A 19,260-nucleotide genomic window follows, 5' to 3' on the forward strand; every position below is an offset into this window, starting at 1 on the left:
GCAGGAGCTGCTCGCTGCTCACTCAGCACCGCCCAGACACCAACGCAGCTGCTAAAGCCAGACTGATTTTATTCAAATTGCGAATGTAAAACAGAATAATAATAAAAAAAAACCAATAATGCAACCCTCGCTGGCTTCAGAGCCGAAAGCCGCAGGTAAACCGTGCCCGGGCTTTCCTCCTTCGCCCTCCTGTGTTAAGGCTGAGCTCATCGCTGGCAACAGGAGGGAGGAGGGTCGGGTAGAGCCCTGGCTCCTGCACAGCCCTCCACTCCCTCAGGACAAGTTTGGCACAAATCGTGTGGGGCCAGCCTGGCGTGGGCAGGCAGGGCTCTGGCCCCACGGCCACAGGTGTTAGTGGGTCAGCGTGAAGCTCCAAAAGCTACAGGATTACCTACGGGGCCACAGAGAGGCGGCGGGAGGGCAGATGGCGGGAATGTGGCAGAAGACAGGGGTTTGCACCCCCCGGCCGAGGGGCCGAGTCTGCGGGGCGGGGCTGCCCCTCCTCACCCCGGCTCGAACACACGTCTCGACTGTAAACGGCAAGTGATGGGGGCACCCAGCTCACCCCAACCCCGGCCTGCCGTGAGCACAACTAAAGGCCTGGCTGTATGTGCAAATTTGGGCAGCCCCTGCCCAGCAGCCCAGGGCTGAGTGGGACCCCAGGGATGGGATGCTGCACGCCGGTGGTCCTGGTGCTGGCAGGGAGGGAGGAGGAAGCCTTGGGCCACACCAGCAGGTCACTGCCCTCGCGGCCCGGGAGGTGCAGGGCTGTTGGGCTCCCCCTGGAGCTGCTGTGACCCAGTGCATCACTCCCAGCCAGTGGTGTGAGCCCCAGCAGCAGCTTGCAATGCCACGTGTACAGCCTGGCATTGCACCATGGCTCTAGGCAGCTCTCACCATCCCCAAAAAGAGCTGCTCCCCGGGTAGACAGCAGCTCCTGGCTGCCAGGAGCCCTGGGGCCACTGTCCCAGGGGACACTTCACCCTGGATAACCGGCACTCACACCTGATGTGGCACCAGGGGGAAGTGTCAGCAGGGGACTGGGGTGGGCATAACTGGGATGCTTGGGGTCTGGATGGTGGGATGCTGCTCCCTCCCTGCTCCTTTTAGCACATAACTAGTAATTTAACCTGCTCCAGCTCCAGAGCCTGTTCCTAAAGATAAAGGTGGCCAGGTTTGGGGGGAGGGCGTGCAGGGCAGACCTGGCCCCTGCAGCGCCAAAGCCGGGTGTGGGCTTGGTCTCTGCTCTCCAGCTGCAGCCCTGCGGGGCCCGGGAGGCGGGGCCGCCTGGCCCGGCCCCTCAGTCCGTTTTCCACACCTTGTTGAGGAATTTGACCACCTCATCGTAGATGATGAAGACGATGGCCACGTCGAGACAGACGCGGCCCAGGCGAGGCACCGTGCCCTTGTAAAACCTGCCGGGGATAAAGGGGGCCGTGGGGCTGGGTGCCCTCACAGCCCCCTCCCTGCCCATCCTGCCCCCCAGCCGCCCCCACCGCAGAGCTTACGCCACGGGCCCTTCGTGTTTCATGATCTGGTAGGCACAGTCCCAGGTGTTCTTGTACTTGTGCGCTTCCAGCCCCTGTGGGAAGGGGAAAGCAGGATCAGAGGCCAGAGCCAGGGTGCATGTGGGGGATTTTGTGGGGGAGGCAGATAGCTGGGGGTGTGCCATGAGGAACTGATTCCTCTTCGCTGCTGCAAATCACACCCGGCAGGGACATCCCCATCTCTGTGCAAATACTTGCCAGCACCAACCCCAGGTATCTCCCAAACCAAATCCCAGCACCATCATGTGCCTGCCCCAGGGACTATGTGAAACAGCTCCCAGCCAGCAGGTGGCCCCAGCCTGCTGCTGGCAGAGTGGTCCCACACCGTGCCCTGGAACCATACCTGCATCCTGGTCTTCACTACGTCCAAGGGGGTGTTGCCAAAGACACTTGCAGCTCCAGCAATGGCTCCAAACACCCCCGTGATGAAGGGGTTGATAACCTTGTTGGGATTGTCCCCTGGGAAGGAAGAAAGTTTGAGGGCAGAGTAGTGGTGGGATGAAGCACTCATTCCCAAGGGAGCCCACAAGGAAGATCCCAGGTCTGGTTGCTCGTGGTCATGGTGCTGAGCTGGGGGTTGGAGTGTTTGGAGGAGACTGTCCAGCAGCAGCAGCCCCACAGAGCCCACACAGCAGCAAGGGGCTCAGGGTGGGTGTGAAAGTGATGCTCCAGCACCAGGACCTTTCAGCCCCATGAGCTGGGGCCACCCCACCCTGGTTTTCATCTTCCTGCATCCTGGGTGACTGAGCCATGAGAAGTAGGGGGTGTGCTGATGGAAAGTCCATCCCAGCTCCCAAGGGTGGGCTGGGGGAGCCAGAGGCACAGCCAGGCTGGCCTGGGGGAATGAGGGCACCATACCTTTGTACCAGTTCTTGAGGGAGGTCATGACGAAGAAGCGGATGGCTTGGTTTGATCCCTGCTTGAGGACGGTCGCAGTTAAGCCCTGGTAGGTCCCCTTCAGTCCTGCAAGAAGAGGGTGTTGGAGAGGAGACCAGCCTCAACTGGCAGAGAAAAACCTCCTCAGGCCACCCATCCCAGCCTGTGCCCATCCACCACCTCCCACCCCATCCCCACAGCACGGGAGTACCCAGGGGGTCAGGGTGCCGCTTCCCCGGGACTCACCCTGTTCCCGAACGATCTCCCGGACGCCATGGAAGAAACCACGGTATTTGGGGTTGGGAGAGGTCTGGTCATGGATAAACTTGACCTACGAGGAGATGATGTGCTCGTCCTGGCTGAGGTAAGGGCAGGTGTGATGGCCCCAAAGGGCTGTTGGCCACCTCTTGCCTTGTGCCAGGGACAGTCCCAAGACCAGAGCCAACCCATGCGGCCGGGCTATACTGGAGAGACCACAGGGGAAGCCTGTGCCCATGGCCAGCAGAGCATTTTGCAGAGCAAAACCCGGGAAACTGCTGCTGCAAGCAGCCATGTGGGTTTACAGTCCAAAAATGGGTGACAAGATTGCTCCTGAGTGTGGGGCTCCTCCCCAGAGGAGGGAAGGGGCCAGGACCATTTGACTTGACCTCCAACAGCTTTCCAGCATCAGATCCTCCCCTACAAAACTAGCCTCAGCAAACTCATGTGGCCCTCAGCTCCCCAAAAGTCAGGCACCCCTGGCTCTTGCACCCTCCCCACCAAGCCCAGAGAGGAGTGCCAAGGCAGGGGACACACTGGTAGCTGCCTTCCACCCACCTTCACGGTCTCCATGGGGCAGACCACTGCCACAGCCTCGGCCACGCCAGCCCCCAGCCCGCAGATGAGGCCCCGCGTGCTGTCCAGCCGCCCCTGCTCGTCTCTCATCTGGTTGCTGAGGAACTCGAACATCCCGAACCTGCAAAAGAGCCACTGTGCCAACCCCTGGGCACCCGGACAGGGGGCTGCAACCCCCGTTCTGGGTCTGCCTCCAGGAGCAGCCGCGCACCCCGCGAGAGGACCTCCCGTCTGGGAAAGCACCTGGCCTTGGTGAAGCACCAATGGAGACACTGAGGGGAAAACCAGTCCCTGGTTTGCTGCTGTTGGGGGTCCCCCCACTCACCCCACGCCATAGGGACACACCTACCTGACGGCAGCCTTGGGGATGGAGCCGTACAGCAGCGAGCTGAGCCCCCGGTACAGCCCCCGGATGCCATGGTCACGGACAGTCTGCTTCACACAGTCCCCTGTGGCAGAGCACAGCAGTGCCACTGTCACCCGCCACGCCGAGGACCACCCCGCACCGCCCTTCCAAATCCCACCCCAGCTCCAGCCAGGCTCCCCAGGAGCCCCCACACCCAGCGAGGGGCTGGGGCCAGCACTGGGCAGGTGCTCACCAATGCCCTTGTAGCGGGGAGGGTTTGCCTTCTCGTCCAGCTGCAGCTGTGTCTTCACATACTCAGTGGGGAATGTGATGCAGATCTCGATCCCTCCGGCCAGGCCACCTGCACGGAGAGGAGGGGGCACTGGGGCAGGAGCAGCACCAGGCCAGGTCAGTGGCTGCTGCCCACTCCACGATGGCTGAGCCCGGAGCTGCCAGCATCCAGTCTGGGCTGGGACACCGTGTGCCTGTCCTCACCAAAACCCTGAGCACGCCACACAGCAGCAGGGCCCTGTGCCAACCTGGTGCCCTGCACAGACATCACTGCCCAGCCATGGCAAGAGACAAAGAGGAGACTGGCCAAAGAGGTGGGAAAACCGTGCAAGACACCACACCCACAGCTGCCTATTTGGCGTGTTGTCCCCCCAAAGGCACCTCTCCCTCTCCAGAGCCCCACACCCCCAGGTGAGCTGCCAGCACTGGGATTTACAAACCCAGCAGTGCTGCAGCAGGCCCACCACCACTCCCTGCACCGGTGGGAGTCCATCTGCAGACCAGCCACACCAGCAGGAAGCAAAATTATCATCAAGCCTGTCCAGCTGCCCCGGGCTCCCGCAGCAGCGGCTGCTGGGGGCTGATTACAGCGGCTGCAGCCCTTCCTGGTAGCCCAAGCAGCAAGGGATGCCGGCTCTCAGCCACGGGGCTCCCCCCAGCATGGCTGGAGCCCTTGCAGCGGGGCCCAGCTGGGCTGGGGGAGCTGGGCTCAGCCCATCCGGCCACGATGGATCACATCCATGCATTTCCTCGCATCAAAGCATGGCCAGGTCCCGCCGAGCAGCAGGAGCCCTTTGTGCTGGAACAAGGAGAAAGTGCAAGGCCAAGCCGGCTCCCTCAGGGATCAACAGGGCAAACCCAGCTCAGCCCTGCCCAGGTCAGCACCCACCAGAGCACTCCCGAGGGTGTCCCTGCTCCTTGCCCAGGGAAGGTGAACCATGCCCCAGCCCTCAGGGGTCAGGTGGGCTGCCAGCTCCCAGTCTCCTATACAGCCTCCAGTGGCCCCTCCAGCCTGGCCACGTCCTCGGTGTGACTCAGCAGCACTGCAGCTCTCACCACAGCCATGGCTGGCTTGCAGCCCCACCACAGACCTGGGGACACCCCACTGTCCTGGGGGGAACACACTGCGATCCTGGGAAAGGCTGGGGCTGGATGCAGTGGTGGTTATCCTGCTCTGCAGCCAAGTGCAGCACAGCATGGCACAGCTCTGCTTATCAGCACCCCACAAAGCACCCCCGTGAGGGGATGCTGATAGGGGGCACCGTGGCTGTGGCTGCTCCCAGTGACAGCAGCAGGAGGCCCCAGCTCCTCAGACCAGCAGAGTTTCTCACAAGGTCATATTTCTTCTCTATGGCCTCCAAATTTACAAGAGAGACACTGGATCTCTGGTGCTGCATCCAGCTCCCCTGGGCCAGTGCCACTGGCAACTGGCATCCCCTGGAGCACTGCTGCCTGCTCTCAGCCCAGTCTTTCTGAAGGGAAGGGAAAGAAGCCTCGTTGCATTCCTTCCAGCAGCTGGGCAGCACCCACCTTAAAAGAGCCTTATCCTAGTTTTTCCCCCCAGGCACAGGAAGCACCAGGCTGCATTGTCCTCCCAAGGGAGCCAAGGAGCCAGGCCAGCACTCAGCACAGCTGGGGCAATGGAAAGCTCAGCTCTCTGCTCAGAGAGCATCCCACTCCTCCCACAGGCACAGCGAGGATGGGGACACCATGGCACTGAGTGCCCAGGGTAGGACCCGCCAGCCCAGCCTGGCAGCATCCCGGCCCCGTGCGGTGCTGGGGATGGGGCGTGAGGCCAGCCCAGCTCCTCCAGGGCAGACAAAGGCCCCTTGTTTCCCAGTGTGTTCCCGGGGAGGCTGGAGCTGCCCAGCCCAGGCCAGGCAGGCAGCTCCTAGGAGGTGGGAACGGGTGACCACTGCCAGCCATGACTCCTCCATGGCACCCTGTGCTTTGGGGGCGTGGGAGGAAGCCACAGCCAGGCCAGCTCATGACACTGCAGCCAGCCAGCCACCCTCTCCCCTGGGGCACCACAAGACAGCCACCATCCCCAGGGTCCCCACTGTGCTCCTGCTGCCCCCTCAACCCTCTCCCATCCTTGGTGGGTCCATCAGAGGTGGCAGACACTGCTGGTCCCACGGCACATGGGCTGCCAAGCCCTGTAATTTCTCCTGCAAAGACAAACAGCTCCTGAGGAACAGCTGGCAGGTCCCCAGCAAGCAGCAGGATGAGGAGCAGCATCTTCCAGCTGAGTGCAACAGTCCCCAAAAAGCTGAGCACTGGCTGGCACCTCTCCACACCACAGCCACATGAACACCCCAGCTGCTGCCAAGGCCACTTCCCTCCCTCCTACACTGCAGAACTGAAGTGCTGGACATTTTAAGTGCCATAAATATTTGCTCTCTCCCAGTCCCCCAGCACCAGCTGCTGCCCCAGTACCTCCGGGAGCCAGACAGCAGGGAAGCACCTGGGACAAGCACCAGTCCAGGGGCAACCAGCACCTGGGCTCATGGCAGCCACACCAGATGGCACAGGGAGGGATGCTGCACCTCCCACAACCTGCCCACAGCCTTGGCTACCACTGGGATTAAGGACATTTGTCCATGCAGGGTAGGCAGAGAAGTTCTGCCCAGAATGCCACAGGCAAAGCCACATCCACAGAAGCCTGTGAAGTGCCCCAGCAAAGGGACGGCGTTCCTGGGAACTGGCAGCCTCTGGGGCACTGAGGTTGCCCTAGCCAAGGATGGAGGAACAGGGCATCCACACTGCCAGGTCCCCTCCCTGTCCCCTGCTGTTGCTCTGGCCTCAATGGGAAGGTGCAGAGAGCAGGGACTTGGGACACACTCCATGACTTGTGGCAATTTTAACCCTTTTTCATCTGCCTGCAGAGAGACAGTGTGACACAGACCACCCACCCTACAGCCCCTTCCCTCCCTGGAAGCAGGACCCATCACAGGTCCTGCTCTGCTGTCATCTCCTCTCCCCACACGGTATTGCTTAAACCTTATTCGGTGCAAATAAATCACCCCACTGCCCACGAGGAGCAGCTCTGTCCAACCCCCTCCCTCGCCAGGGCTGTTTACCCGGACTTTAACCAGCAGCTTCAGCTCTTGCGACACCGTGGAGTCAGCGGGAACAGCCGGCAGCACTCAGGAGGTGAAAGAGCAAGCGGGGCAGCTGAGATGCCGGGCCAAGGCTCTCCACTGTTAGCTGGATGCAGCAGAGCCAGAGGAGACAGGACGTCCTTCAGGGAAGGTTGCTATGCCCGGCCCCAGAGAAGGTGCCTCTGGAGGGGGGATCCCGCTCCCAGCACCAGGAAAGGCTCCCTGCCTGCAGCGTGCCTGCAAATGCTTCAGCTGCCAGCAATCCCAACACGGCAGGCCCAGCAGGAAGGGGGAGATGGGAAAAATACCTGTTTGTCAGCCACTTGGCATGGTTTTCCCAGAAAAAGTTTATCTCTCCCCCGTGGAAGAGCCAAAGGAGGCCGTCCTTGGGCATGTCTGCAGCCCTTGGGTACAGCTGGGGAGAGCTGGCAGGAGGGAGAAGAGGGTTTTTGGGGACAGCGGGAGGGTGCTGCCCCTGTAATGCTCATGCAACAGGTGATGGCATCAGCACACAGAGGTCCAGCTTCACACCCCGTCAGTGAGCAGCTTCTGGGGACACCACCAGCCACCGTGTCCAGGGACCCCAGCTGCTGCCCAGGACAGGGTGGGTGCTGAGGGCAGGAGGATGCAGTTCCAACAGGGGAGACAAGCAGAGTCCCAGGACTTACACAAACCAAGGCTGCACAGCCAGGGCTGGCACTGCCACCCGCTGCAAACCTCTACCCTGAGGCAAGTGCCCCAGTGAGCACCCACTGCCCTGCCCGGGAGCCACAGGGGGCCAGGAGGTGGCACTGGCCCCTCTGCCACTCCTGCAAGTGACTGTGCCTGCAAAAGCATCCTGCTCCTGCAGGGAGACAGAGCAGCAGGTCTCTGTGCAGCTCTGATGAGAAGTGAGCACCTGGAGAGCAATTTCAGCCTCTCCATTTTTAAGAGTAATTTCACATGCTGACACACAAGCACCTGATTTCCATAAAAAAGCTCCTTTTAAGTTCAGATTAAGCAGGATCCTTTCAGGCCAGAGGAAATTGTTCCTAAGGGTCTCTGGAAGCAAAGCAGCAGAGCTCTCCCAGGGCCCATGCCTGAAGCTTTCCCGTTCTGCCAGCCGGGTGGCTCAGGATGGTGGGAAGGCACAAACAAGCTCTCACCTCCTCTCCAGAGCAGAAGCAGAGCCCTGAGTTCCCCCTGTTTGGGGGGCACCCAGCCCACGTGCAGAAGGTTCAGGTGAGCTAAGCACCCGATGTGGGTGACACAGATCACACATGGCAGGCACAGAGGGCAATCCTGCCCACCTCCTGGATGCCAGGCTCACAGCTCCCACTCTCACAAGGGGACTTGGTGCCCTTTTCCATTAGCCAAGGCAGCTTTTGGAGCTGGGAAAATCAGAAAAAGCAAAAAACCAAAACAATACAAAAAACAAACAAACAACAATAAAAAAACCAAACCAAAAAAAAAAACAAACATAACCACCCCCCCCAAAAAACACCCCATCATCGTGCTACAAATCAGGCAGGCAGGTACACTCACTGCCAGCTCCTGACAGGTCCCTGCTCCCTGCCACCAAAGGAACAACTCCTCCTGGTAGCCACCCAGGCTGCTCTTCACCCATCCATTGCCATCCCCCAGCTGAAGGCAGTGGTGGAGCAATCAATCCTGCCCTGCCTGCAGCACTGAAACGGGTTTAACGGCTCCACCCCCTACACACATCCCACCACGGGCCATCTTGTGAAACTCGGGGCTCAGGAGCTGGCAGGCACCTTTCTGGGGAGAGCTCGCTCTCTCCAGGGCTCCAGCAGGTCCTCATCCAGGCACCTCCTCCTGCCACGGACAGCCCTTCAGCACCCACCCACAGCCACATCCTTGGGGGAAACCACCGCGGGGGCAGCTCTGCTGCCGAAGGTCTTATACAGTGCTGAGACAGGGAAGCTGCTTCCTCCAAACCAAACTGCCAGGAAATTACCTGCGTTTTGTTTAGAAGGGGAAAAAAACGTGTCCTGCGACAGGTCAGCAGGCTCGGAGGGTGTCCATCCCTTGGAAGGTCTCCTATCTGACAGGGGCAAGGCTGGTGGGGAGCACAGGGGTTCAGCAGGTCCATCAGTAAACACACACACACACGGCTGGTTTGGTCACAGGAGTGTGCTACAGGCAGGCTGGATGAATTCTGATCCCCACCAGGGATACACAGAATGGCAAACAGGAAAGATGCCTCTCTGTAGCCTGTACCATCAGTGGGTAAACAGCCCTGTCCATGCAAACAGCACTGTAGATAATGCTCTGGATGGGATGGAATAATTTGTCCTGAATCTTACTGGAACTGTCCTGTTTGAACAGGTTGTACTTTCACAACCCACTCATTCATCACCTCTTTGCATTCACTTCTCAATATTACAACTAACCATTATTACATTTTAAACTTCTTGGCTGTGAGCAGGATGGCAGAAACCACTTCCCTGTGCTCGCAGTCACAGTGTCCTCTGCCTTTGGCGCCGACCCCACTTTTGGGGATGCCAAGTCCCCCGTCCTGCTCAAGTCACCTTCTCTCTGTTGTCCCGTGCACCCCAGCCAACCCACCACGCCACTTTGGACACCAGCTTTTCAAGTATCAAAAAACACTTTGAGTCGATGTCAGAGCCCAGGGCTGTTGGATGCCTCCCCCAGCACAGCCCCACAGCTGGATGAAGGAGCCACTGCCAGGACTGAGACTTCCCCAGGGTCAGTCTCTGGTCTCCTCGCCACCAGCACAGGAGAGTGATTGCTGTGCCATGCACTGGAGCACGGGGAGAGAGAAGAGATGGCAAAAAAATCAACTCCTGCTGTCAGGAGGTGACCTGAGACCTCAGGGCACAAGCAGGAGCAAGGAGGCTGCATTGGCATGCACCACACAGGGCCATCAGAGACGAGAGACGCTGCAACATCCCCGAGCTGTCAGCTCATGGTGCTCATTGCCTCGGGAAGACGGATGGCTCCTTCCGATCATTTACATCAACCCAGAGAAAATGGTTGCCTGCAGAATGTCAAGCAGAGCATGAGGCATGTGAAAATCTCAGAAACTCACATTTCAAAGCCCAGAGTTAACCCCAGCACACACAGAATCCATTCAGACCGAATGGACAGCCCGACGTGGTTTCCTGGCCCTGGGGCTGACATCCTCCTCCCACCAAGAGCCCTGGGGCTGCTGTAGGGTTCTGCTGCAGTCCACAAGGGCTCCCAGGCAGCCAAGGACACACTCAGGGCCAGCAGGCTTCTTGTGCCCCAGTCCTCAAGCAGATGACAGCCTAAGGAGGCAACTGCAGGGGAAACCACAACCAGGCATGAAGCACTGAGGGCAGCAGACTTGGCAGGGCCGATTCCTCCACGGTCACCAATCCTTTCCCCTGGTTGTGCTCAGCCCACCGCCAGCTCCTTTGGCTCAGCATCAAGGGGGAAACATCCCCCAGTTTGCTGTGAGCACCAGGCATCCATGTCAAAGCCAGGGAGTGTGCCAGACCACAGCCATTCCCAGCAGCACCCCTCACACCCTCCCAGGAGAGCAACGGCCCTGGAAATCCAGGTGGACTTTGGACTTTTGGGAAAGGAGTCCTGCTCTGCAAGAAGCAAGTCTCAGCTTTCACACCCAGTGCCTGACTCCTCTCCTCTGCAGGTACAGCATTTCCTAAGAAAGATCATATCAGGGATTAACAAAGAAGAGGAAACTGAAGCTCTAATTACTGCTTTGTTTCTCCCATTTTGTTTCTTGGGAGCCTGAGCTCCCTGCTGAACCTTCCCTGCTTCATTCTCTACCCTGCAGGTCCTTTTCTCTCCTTGCAGAATCCTTCTCCCCTGTCCATGCTCCTCCTGAGACCCTGGTGCACATCACTGCTATTTCCCAGTGGCACCCAACACCAGAACAGCAACCACAACAACTGCAAGCTCTTTCCAAATCCAGCACCGTGCAGGACAGCATCCGGCTGTCCTGCCTCCCTGACCAGGCAGGATTAGGTGTAGGCAGGAATAACAACTGTGCAGCAGCCCCTAGATGAGCAGAGGTACCATGCAGAGAGCAAGGCAGCTGGGAGCTTCTCCGTGGGAGGGAGCAGACCCTAGGCTTCAAAGCTGGCTAAAAACAGAGGGAGGCTGTACTTAACTCTGGAGAGGGACAACAAAGCCTTTCATCACATGGGTGCTGCTAACCACGAGCAAAGTTCTCAAGACGAGGGCAGGAGTGTGGGAGTTTGCCTGCAAATGGCAAAGACCATTTGTGCTGGGCTCTAAACAGCCCACCACCTCAACCTGACCCAACAGCACTGTGGCACCCAAAAACCCAGCAAGGAGCGCTCTGGGGGAATCACAGGGGTGACTGTCTCGCCAGCTCTGCCACCAGCATTCCTGTCTCACCACTTGCTGCCTTTATTTGGAGCTCCCCATCCACTCACTGCAGAGTGGCCCCATGCTGGGAGCTGCACAGTGGACCAGCCCTGCAGGATGCTGGTGGGAGGGACAGGAGGCCGGTGAGCTCAAGGGTTTGTTTGGAAACCATGGCACAAAACCGGGAAGCTGGCTGTGGGGAGGCTGGAGGCACGGCTGGGCTCCCGGCCTGCCTGCTAACAGGTTGTTTGTTACCCAGCAGAAGGGGCACAAGCTGGCCCTCAAACCAGCTCGTGAGTTCACAGAAAAATTGTACCAGTCTGCAACAGGTAACAGAGCCAGCAGGAGAGTTGGGAAGACAGTTTTAATATCATTTAATATCATTTCAGCATAAAGCCTGCACATTTACCATTCTTTTAAACAGGTCTAAGCTAAGCCTAACTGCTGTACCTTAAGCCACGTCACTTCTCACCAGGACCACGTTCTCCAAACCAACATTGTACCATCAGTTCAGAGCCTGGGGGCTTCTCCCTTTGCAAAGGGGGTGTTGGGATGGAACAGGGGCAGAGACCCACTCAGCTCTGCCCTCTGAAAGCCCAGTCAGCACAGAGCACTTCCCATTCCAAGTCCTGGCAGCGACACCCACCCAACCAGCCAGTACAGCCGAGCTGCCTTCGTGTGCTCAGGCCACACGCGGCCGCAGCGCCGGCACCGCCCGCGTGGTCACCGCAAGGTGAAGTGCTGCCCTGGCACACCACAGCTGCCAGGACAAATGAGAGCCCATCAGCAAATTAATTTTTAACCTTGCATTTGTCTGTTGCAACGACTAAAGGAGAAGAGCTCTTGGCAGCCAGAGCGTCACTTGTGTCTCTTCAGAAAGGAGCCAGCCCCAGCCTGCTGAGCTCTGGGCAGCCGAGGTTGCTGTGCCTCCCTGGCAGAGGATCCCAATTACGCAGAGGGTCTGGGAGCAGCGAGGCACCCAGGGTGGGATGACGGATGCTTATTTAACCCCACCAGTACAGGCTGATGAGGCACAGCAGGAATGGTCCATCTTCCAGCTCTCCAGAAAGTTGAGCTCTGAAGCACACACCCCTGTTGTGCAGACAGATGTCAGAGGAGAAACCCTGAGAGCATCAGCAAACCCTTTAAAGTCAGCAGACACAGCCACAAATATCACTGCATCCTCCAGCGAGGGGCTGGAGGGCTGAGCAGACCAGGGTGCAGGGAGTTAACAGCAGCTTTCTCCCGTTTCTGTGGTTCTGTAATACAATTAGATGCCACAGAGGCTTGGCTGGACTTCTGCCCATTAACCAATTACTCTGATTACAGCCTGTGAGGAGAAGACCAGCATCTCAATAGGGTCCTTCTTCCACCTCTACAGCCTCACATGGACCCAGAAGGGCCCCCCCAAGCAGGGGCACGTGCAACTTCATGCTACGTTGCCCAATCTGGCAAAGTCCACAATAACCACGTCCTTTCCTCTACACCAGAACAGCTTCCAGGCATGCCCACGGCAACTTTTATGGCAGGGGAGAGAAGGGTAAGTTTCCTGCAACCTCTCTCAGAGGAGGCTGATACCAATAATCCATCTACAGCTGATGATCCTGATTAGAGACCGACACAAGGGCAACAAAAGTCTCCTGGTACACTGGTACCTGATGCACTGCACATGGGCAGCAAGATAGGAAAGACTGGGAAGGGCGGATGAGAAGAAATCAGCCTGTTCTTTCCCATCCTAAACTTGGATTAAATCCCATTTAAAAAAATGTTAAGTGAAGAGGCCTGAAAAAACAACCCGTTTTGAGGTGGGGCAGCACAAGTCTTGAGTCCCCTGAGCTCTGAAGGAGCCTGGCCTCACCCAAGGGTTCACTTGAGTGAGGGCACTCTCTCATTTGGCCACAGCTGCCTTCCCCTTGTGCCACAGCCCTGTAGCCTGGGGGCCCGAGTGATGGCACAGGCACAGTCCCTTCCGGGAGATGTGACCCTGCGAGGCCTCAGCACCCTTTGCACGCTCCAGTGCTCCAAGCATCCATCTCCAGCAGTTCTCCAGGTCTGTATGAGGGGAGACCCACCAAATAGGGGCCAGGGCAGGAGGGCAGAGCTGGAGCAGCAAGTGTTGGGCTGCCCGCGCCCAGCCAGGGTGGGCAGAGCCTTCTGCTCCCGGGTCCTACTACTGGAGGCTGGAGCTCTGCCCCTGGAGGGGAGCAGGGAGTTGGAGAGACAAAGGCACAATCGTAGGAGGGGGAATTGACTGAAAAACACAAAAGCTCTAAACATGCCAATCATGTCGAGGCTGCGAAGGCTCATTTCAAAACAAAGACGCTAATCTCCACTCTGGGAATTGTCCTGCGACTGGCAGGAGGAACCAGGGAGCTAATGAACAGCTACAAAGGAGTTTAACAAGCCTGCGACTGTCTTGGACTCCAGTCAGCTCAGAGCTCGAACCAGCCACAAGCAGGAGGCAGAGCGTTAACTCTGCAATTACTGCTGCACCCGGAGCCTATTTAGATCCCATGGAAGTAGTCAGAACTGGACGGGAAAACACGCCCTGATCCACAGGGACCGATGCTGAGGCACAAAGGGAGGACCAAGCAGCCCTCAGAGGAACTGCATCAACGCAGCGTGTGGGACACAGCTGGGGCAGGGACGACTGACTGCTGCCGCTTCAGCCTTGTCCCTTAAGCCCTTTGGGGGTGCGTGCGGGGGTCCCTGCTGAATCAGCCTCTCCCATCAGTGCCGCTCCCTCCGCTGGCATGGAAACCTGTCCCGCTGAACCCCGCGAATGCCGCTCGCCCCGCGCTACATTCGAGGCCACCGGCACCTCCACGGCTGGACCTCTGGGAGCACAAACAGCCTGGCGGGACGCTGCGACCCCCGGAGCCGGGTTCCGGGCTCGGGATGCTGCCGCGGCCGAAGGGAACCCCCGGTCCATCGGAGCCGCCTCCCGCGAGGGGGGGGCAGCGAGAGAGGGGCGGCAGCGCCGGGATGGAGCAGCAGCACCTGCGGGAGCGCCGCCGCCCCGGGGCGGGTCCGGCAGCACCGCCCAGGCGGATGCCCACGCTGGCATCCAGCGGCGGGGCGAGCCCCGCTCCCCGGAGAGCCCCGGGGGACCCTTACCTGCCAGGATGGCCTTGCCGGGGTGGGTGAGCTTGGCCTTGCCGGCGGGGGCGGCGGCGGCCAGGCTGCGGGGCGCGGCTGGGGCGGGCATGGCCGCGCTGCTCCGCGGCTCCGGCTGCCCGGGAGCGGCGGCCGAGCCCTATTTCAGAGCCGCGCCCGCGAGGGGCGGCCCCGGCGGCGTCACATCCTCGCGGGGCGGGGCGGGGGCGGCCCGTTGGGGCTCGTGGGGCGGCTCTGCGGGGACGGGGGGCGGGGAGGGAGCGGCAACCGACGGGCAGCGGGGCCCGGGCCGCGCCCGGGTGGCTGCGGGAGCAGAGGTTGCTGAGCCCGCTCCCAGGAACCCGCGGGAAAAGCCTCCGCGTGGGTAGGGAGGGATGCCAGCCCGGGCCGAGGGACGTGGCCAGCACTGCCTCCACCCCTCTGAGCAGCATCGGCACCGCGGGGCACGCTTAGGCCAGGACCAGCTCTGTAAGACCCCAAACCCACCCGGGCAGGGAGGTTGGCACAGCAGCGCGTTCCTGCGCGGGGATGACGGTCCGAAGGGATGGAGGGTTTGCTCCTCTCGGCCCCTTGGCTTGAGTCCTTTCTGGTTCAGTTAGTGAGGAAGAGAGACCAGGAAGCTCCCGGGATAGTGAGGGCCCGTGAACCTCCAGTGCAGGCGGAAGAGAAACCAAAACATTCTCTGATTAAAAGGCTGCTGTTAGTGCATTGACACTCCGGGCTTAGGGGGGTTGTGTTTGTTTAGGGGGATTTATTATCTAATGCTCCTCGATAATTAGGTTGTGCAAATTGCATCACAACTTGTTTTTGCTTTACTTGCAGACGTAGGAAAGACAGCCATGCACTAGTTCACGTCAAAAAGCTGTATATACAGAAATGCAGGGAGAGAAACCAGCTCTTTTCATTTCCATCCTGGATTTCGAAGAAACCAGGGAACACTGGAGCTGGATGCCAGAGCTGTGTTCTCCCTTACACCTGGAGCAGCCACTCTATTCCAAAGAGGGAATATTTTGTGTAAGTAGTCGCCCCCAGCCATGCACAGAACATGCTCCTGCCCAGACTTGCTCTCTGTGTGCTCTGTGACATAATTTTTGCTTAACAAGACTTAGCAGTTGGGCAGCTGCCAGCCCCATCCAAAAGCTCACTCTGCAGCTACACAGCCTTGGCTTCATAGCTAAACCACCAGCAGAAAGACCCTCTGGGAAACTGAAGCACCTTTATTCTGCCAGGGTTAAAAGCAAACAAACTGGGATTGCAGAATGTATCCCCAGGTGAGGCCAGAACTGTACCTGATTTCACAACAGAGTTAAAACAGTCACAGAGGCAAGTCTATTGAGGTGGTCTCAGGCCAAGTCTAAGGGCTCCAACCTCAGCACATGGAAGTAAAGGAGGAGGGAATTAACATGTGAAGGGCACATGGAAGGCAGAAACAGTCATAGTCCCAGTCACACATGCAGAGCAGCTACTCAGTGCTTAGGTTAGCAGTATTAGAATGGCAAAGATAAGATAAATCCTTTCAAAGATGGCAAACAAATGCAAATGTATTTGGATTTCTGATTGACCTCTGCCACTCCTCATACCTTTCCATCAAATTAGCATGGCATTCACATCTGCCTGCAGACACGTACACCCACTGCTGGGAGGCCACGAGTACCTTCACAACAAACACTGGCTCTTACAGACTCCCAGATCATCAAGCCAGCAAGGCCTGAGCACCACCTCATCCTGCTCAAGAAAATACCACACCACATGCTTAATTCACATCAGGCTCAATGGGATTCACAGCAGCGCTTACTTTGCTGCACAGGGAAAGGATTACTCATATTTAAGTACAGGCAGATTGCAAGTCATCTTGACTTGACCTCTAAGAAGCTGCTAACACCACTTGTCAGCAGAAAGCCTAAAGGAGAAGCATTGAAGGACAATAAACAACCCCTGAAATACCAGGGGTGTTTTACATCCCATGACTTAAGTGAAAGTAAATACTTGACCGGGCTTGCACAGTCAAGAGCATCTCCTGAGAAATGGGTGGACAAAGCATAAAAGAGCAACTGCTGTTACAGAGAGGACATCAAATCCGGTATCTTACTGCTCTCAGTTCAGGAATTTTCATGGAAACAACCCTCTGATAAGCTGAACCTATTTCACTTGCTGGTGGCTGATTGTTGTTTCTGCTGGCACACAAAGACACGAGAATTGTGAAATACATAGTCAGGTGCTCCTGCAGCCAATGTGCCTCATGGCGTCTCTCCAGGCCTAATCATCAGAATTAGAACTACTGAAAATGAAAGCAACTTTCACCACTTTTTTTTTTTTTAAACACAAAACCCAGTTGCAAACAGAGCATTCTGCATCCCAGGAAACCCATAAACAGTGACCACGCTTGATCTGTTCCAACTTATTCCTCCCTTGCCCCTCCCTGAAATTACTATTATTACTTTTACTTAATTAGCACCAGGCAGCACACCATGGTTTCAGAGGCCATGAGTGGTCAGTGTGGGGTAGATAACTTCCTGTTTTGTGTCCTCAGACCAGAGAATCTCTTCATTTCACCAGATAAACAGCTGTATTATCACAATTGTTACAACTCAACAACTACTACAAACCTTGCCATGCATTATGAATCCCCATCACTTGGGGGCTTAGGGTAAAATAAGAAAACTCATTTCCTCTCAGGTTCTCTGTCAAGACCAAACAACTCCTTTATGCAAACAGATCCTGCACATAACTGGCTCCAAGGAGAAGTGATCATACTGCAGACTTGAGTCAACGTTTCCCCAGCTTTCAAGCGCGTGCAGCGGGAGCTGCTGTGACTGTAAGAAAGATGATGCTGTTCCTAACAACTACCACGATTCCCACTTGAGCACACATACAAGAAGAGCTCCTGTTGCTATTCAAGATTATTCACTGAGATTACCAGGGCTGAGCCTCTCAAGAGCCTCACAGAAGTCCCTGTTACGTTCACATTTGCGTGGGCCTGACTCATCTCAGAAGAGTGAAACACATGTACAGCATTTACAGGTTATCACTCTGCTACCACACCACGGCTGTGAATCCCTCACAGCAGGATATATTACTCAACAAAGCTACTCCACTTGACAAACCCTGTCAGCAGTTTATCCTAGATGAGGCCATGTCCCTACCTCCTAACTGGGGAAAAAAAAAAAAAAAGTACCTTCTGAAAGGAGAGCAGTTCAGAGATTTATTAACCATCTCCTCCCACCCAAACCCACTCCTAGTTTCCCAGCTGGATAAGCAGTACTTGGGGAATTTGTGCTCTGCATAATATTGGAGACCTCACTGCTGTGGAAAACAACATACCAGAAGACTTTGTGATTCCTTCCTTTCATAACCACTGGGAGGAAAAGGAGAAATAGAGATTTTTAGACAAATTTTAAAGTCTTGATTAAAACCACAGCAGACAAAAAAAGTCTCCTTGAGTCATTGAACCATGCAAGAAAACGCATGACAAACTCAGAACATGACTCAGGATTTTTAACTTCAGACACGTAAAAACAAGATAGGACTTCACTGACTATATTTCAAATTCATCTTAAGCTTAAAAGCTGGCAGTTTTATAGTCTGTTTTAGCTAGGAAGAAAACAGATGGACTTTGCTTCCTTCCTGAAAGATTGCAAAGGCTCCAGACTGAAAGATGTAGACTGAAACACATACCTATGCAAACAATTTTGCAGCGTTTTGTTAGTAAAAACATGAGTCAGGATCTGTCATTACCTTTGGAAAGGTGCCCACAGAAAACACATAGCGCTGAAAAATGAGAAAGCCAGAGTAGTGACAAACCCTCTGGAGGCTGGAAGCCTGCTGGAGCAAGAGATGGAGCAGAATAAAGACTCCAGATCCATTAAGCTGGACTGGTGCACCTGCAGGTTGCTATAGCGAGTGCTCATTCACTGGCAAACCACAACCTAATTGCACACCAGCATCACAAAGCACTCTGGTGTTGTTAAGCATTTTCCAGCCTTATGTCCTTATGTGGAAACAAATGAGATTGAAGCAGTCTTGGGGTACTCTGTAAAGCAAAAAAGGAAATACAGTCAGTGCAGAGCCAAACCATTTACAGCAGAACAAGAAGGACCCAGGAAGACTGAAAGAAGTATTGCACATAAAAATACACTGTCACAAGATAATACACACACTTGTTATGAGAACCTGGTACATGCACTGCTACTCATTCCAAGATTTACAGTTCTGGCCTCAGGTTTTTTTCAGTACAGACTGAATGCACTGTCATGCTGGTTCAGCCACACCAGGAGTTTCTCAGAGGCCAAGTTCTAGCCTGCAATTAAGATGTCACACATCCAAGCATAAACATTAACTTACACAGCAGTTGACTGTCAGCTTTGCCCAAGTTCTAAAGTTACTCACACTCATCTGAGAAGGCATCAGACAATGAAGGGCTTGTTTGTCAGTTTTAGAGTTCAAAAAAACAGAGGGAATCTCTTATCCTTATGAGTAACTGTTGCTGGATTTGCTAGGGGAAAAAAAAAAAAAGTCATTCCTTGTTTCATGCAGCCTTATGAAGGACCTGTGTCTTGCTGTAAAGTGGCAGTGCTTAGCACTGCAGCTGCTAAAAAAAAAAAAAAGAATCTATTGAATCAGAATTAAGGTTTGGACCTTACAGTTACTACTGTCTTTGCTGTATCATGTCCATAATTTGCACAAACTTGAACAGACTTCATCTACCTAGAATTTTTATTTTTTTAAGGAGCAACATGACTTCAGAGCACTTCCTTCTGCTACACTGCAGTTTAATTATAGAGCCCTAAAAGGGGAGGGGGAAAATAGA

General features: G+C 56.2%; 1 protein-coding gene and 1 long non-coding RNA gene across 2 annotated transcripts; one reads left to right on the plus strand and one right to left on the minus strand.

The window, feature by feature from the left end:
* Positions 1-52: 52 nt before the first annotated feature.
* On the minus strand, positions 53-14,602 carry SLC25A1 (solute carrier family 25 member 1). The gene is made up of 9 exons (XM_027714364.2): positions 14,454-14,602; positions 3,857-3,964; positions 3,607-3,706; positions 3,240-3,378; positions 2,670-2,754; positions 2,406-2,510; positions 1,891-2,006; positions 1,509-1,582; positions 53-1,415 (listed from the first exon to the last, which is right to left on the minus strand). Exons 1-9 carry the CDS (start codon positions 14,542-14,544, stop codon positions 1,301-1,303), a joined length of 933 nt encoding a protein of 310 aa, XP_027570165.1. The 5' UTR covers positions 14,545-14,602; the 3' UTR covers positions 53-1,300.
* Positions 14,603-14,716: 114 nt separating this feature from the next.
* On the plus strand, positions 14,717-19,075 carry LOC113984372. Its single transcript, XR_003539483.2, has 2 exons — positions 14,717-14,921; positions 15,276-19,075. It is a non-coding gene; the product is annotated as an uncharacterized LOC113984372 (long non-coding RNA).
* The last annotated feature ends 185 nt before the right edge of the window (positions 19,076-19,260 follow it).

This window comes from Pipra filicauda, unplaced genomic scaffold, assembly GCF_003945595.2.
Source record: "Pipra filicauda isolate LSUMZ 115617 unplaced genomic scaffold, ASM394559v2 scaffold33_size4404698_pilon, whole genome shotgun sequence".
NCBI classification, from domain to species: domain Eukaryota; kingdom Metazoa; phylum Chordata; class Aves; order Passeriformes; family Pipridae; genus Pipra; species Pipra filicauda.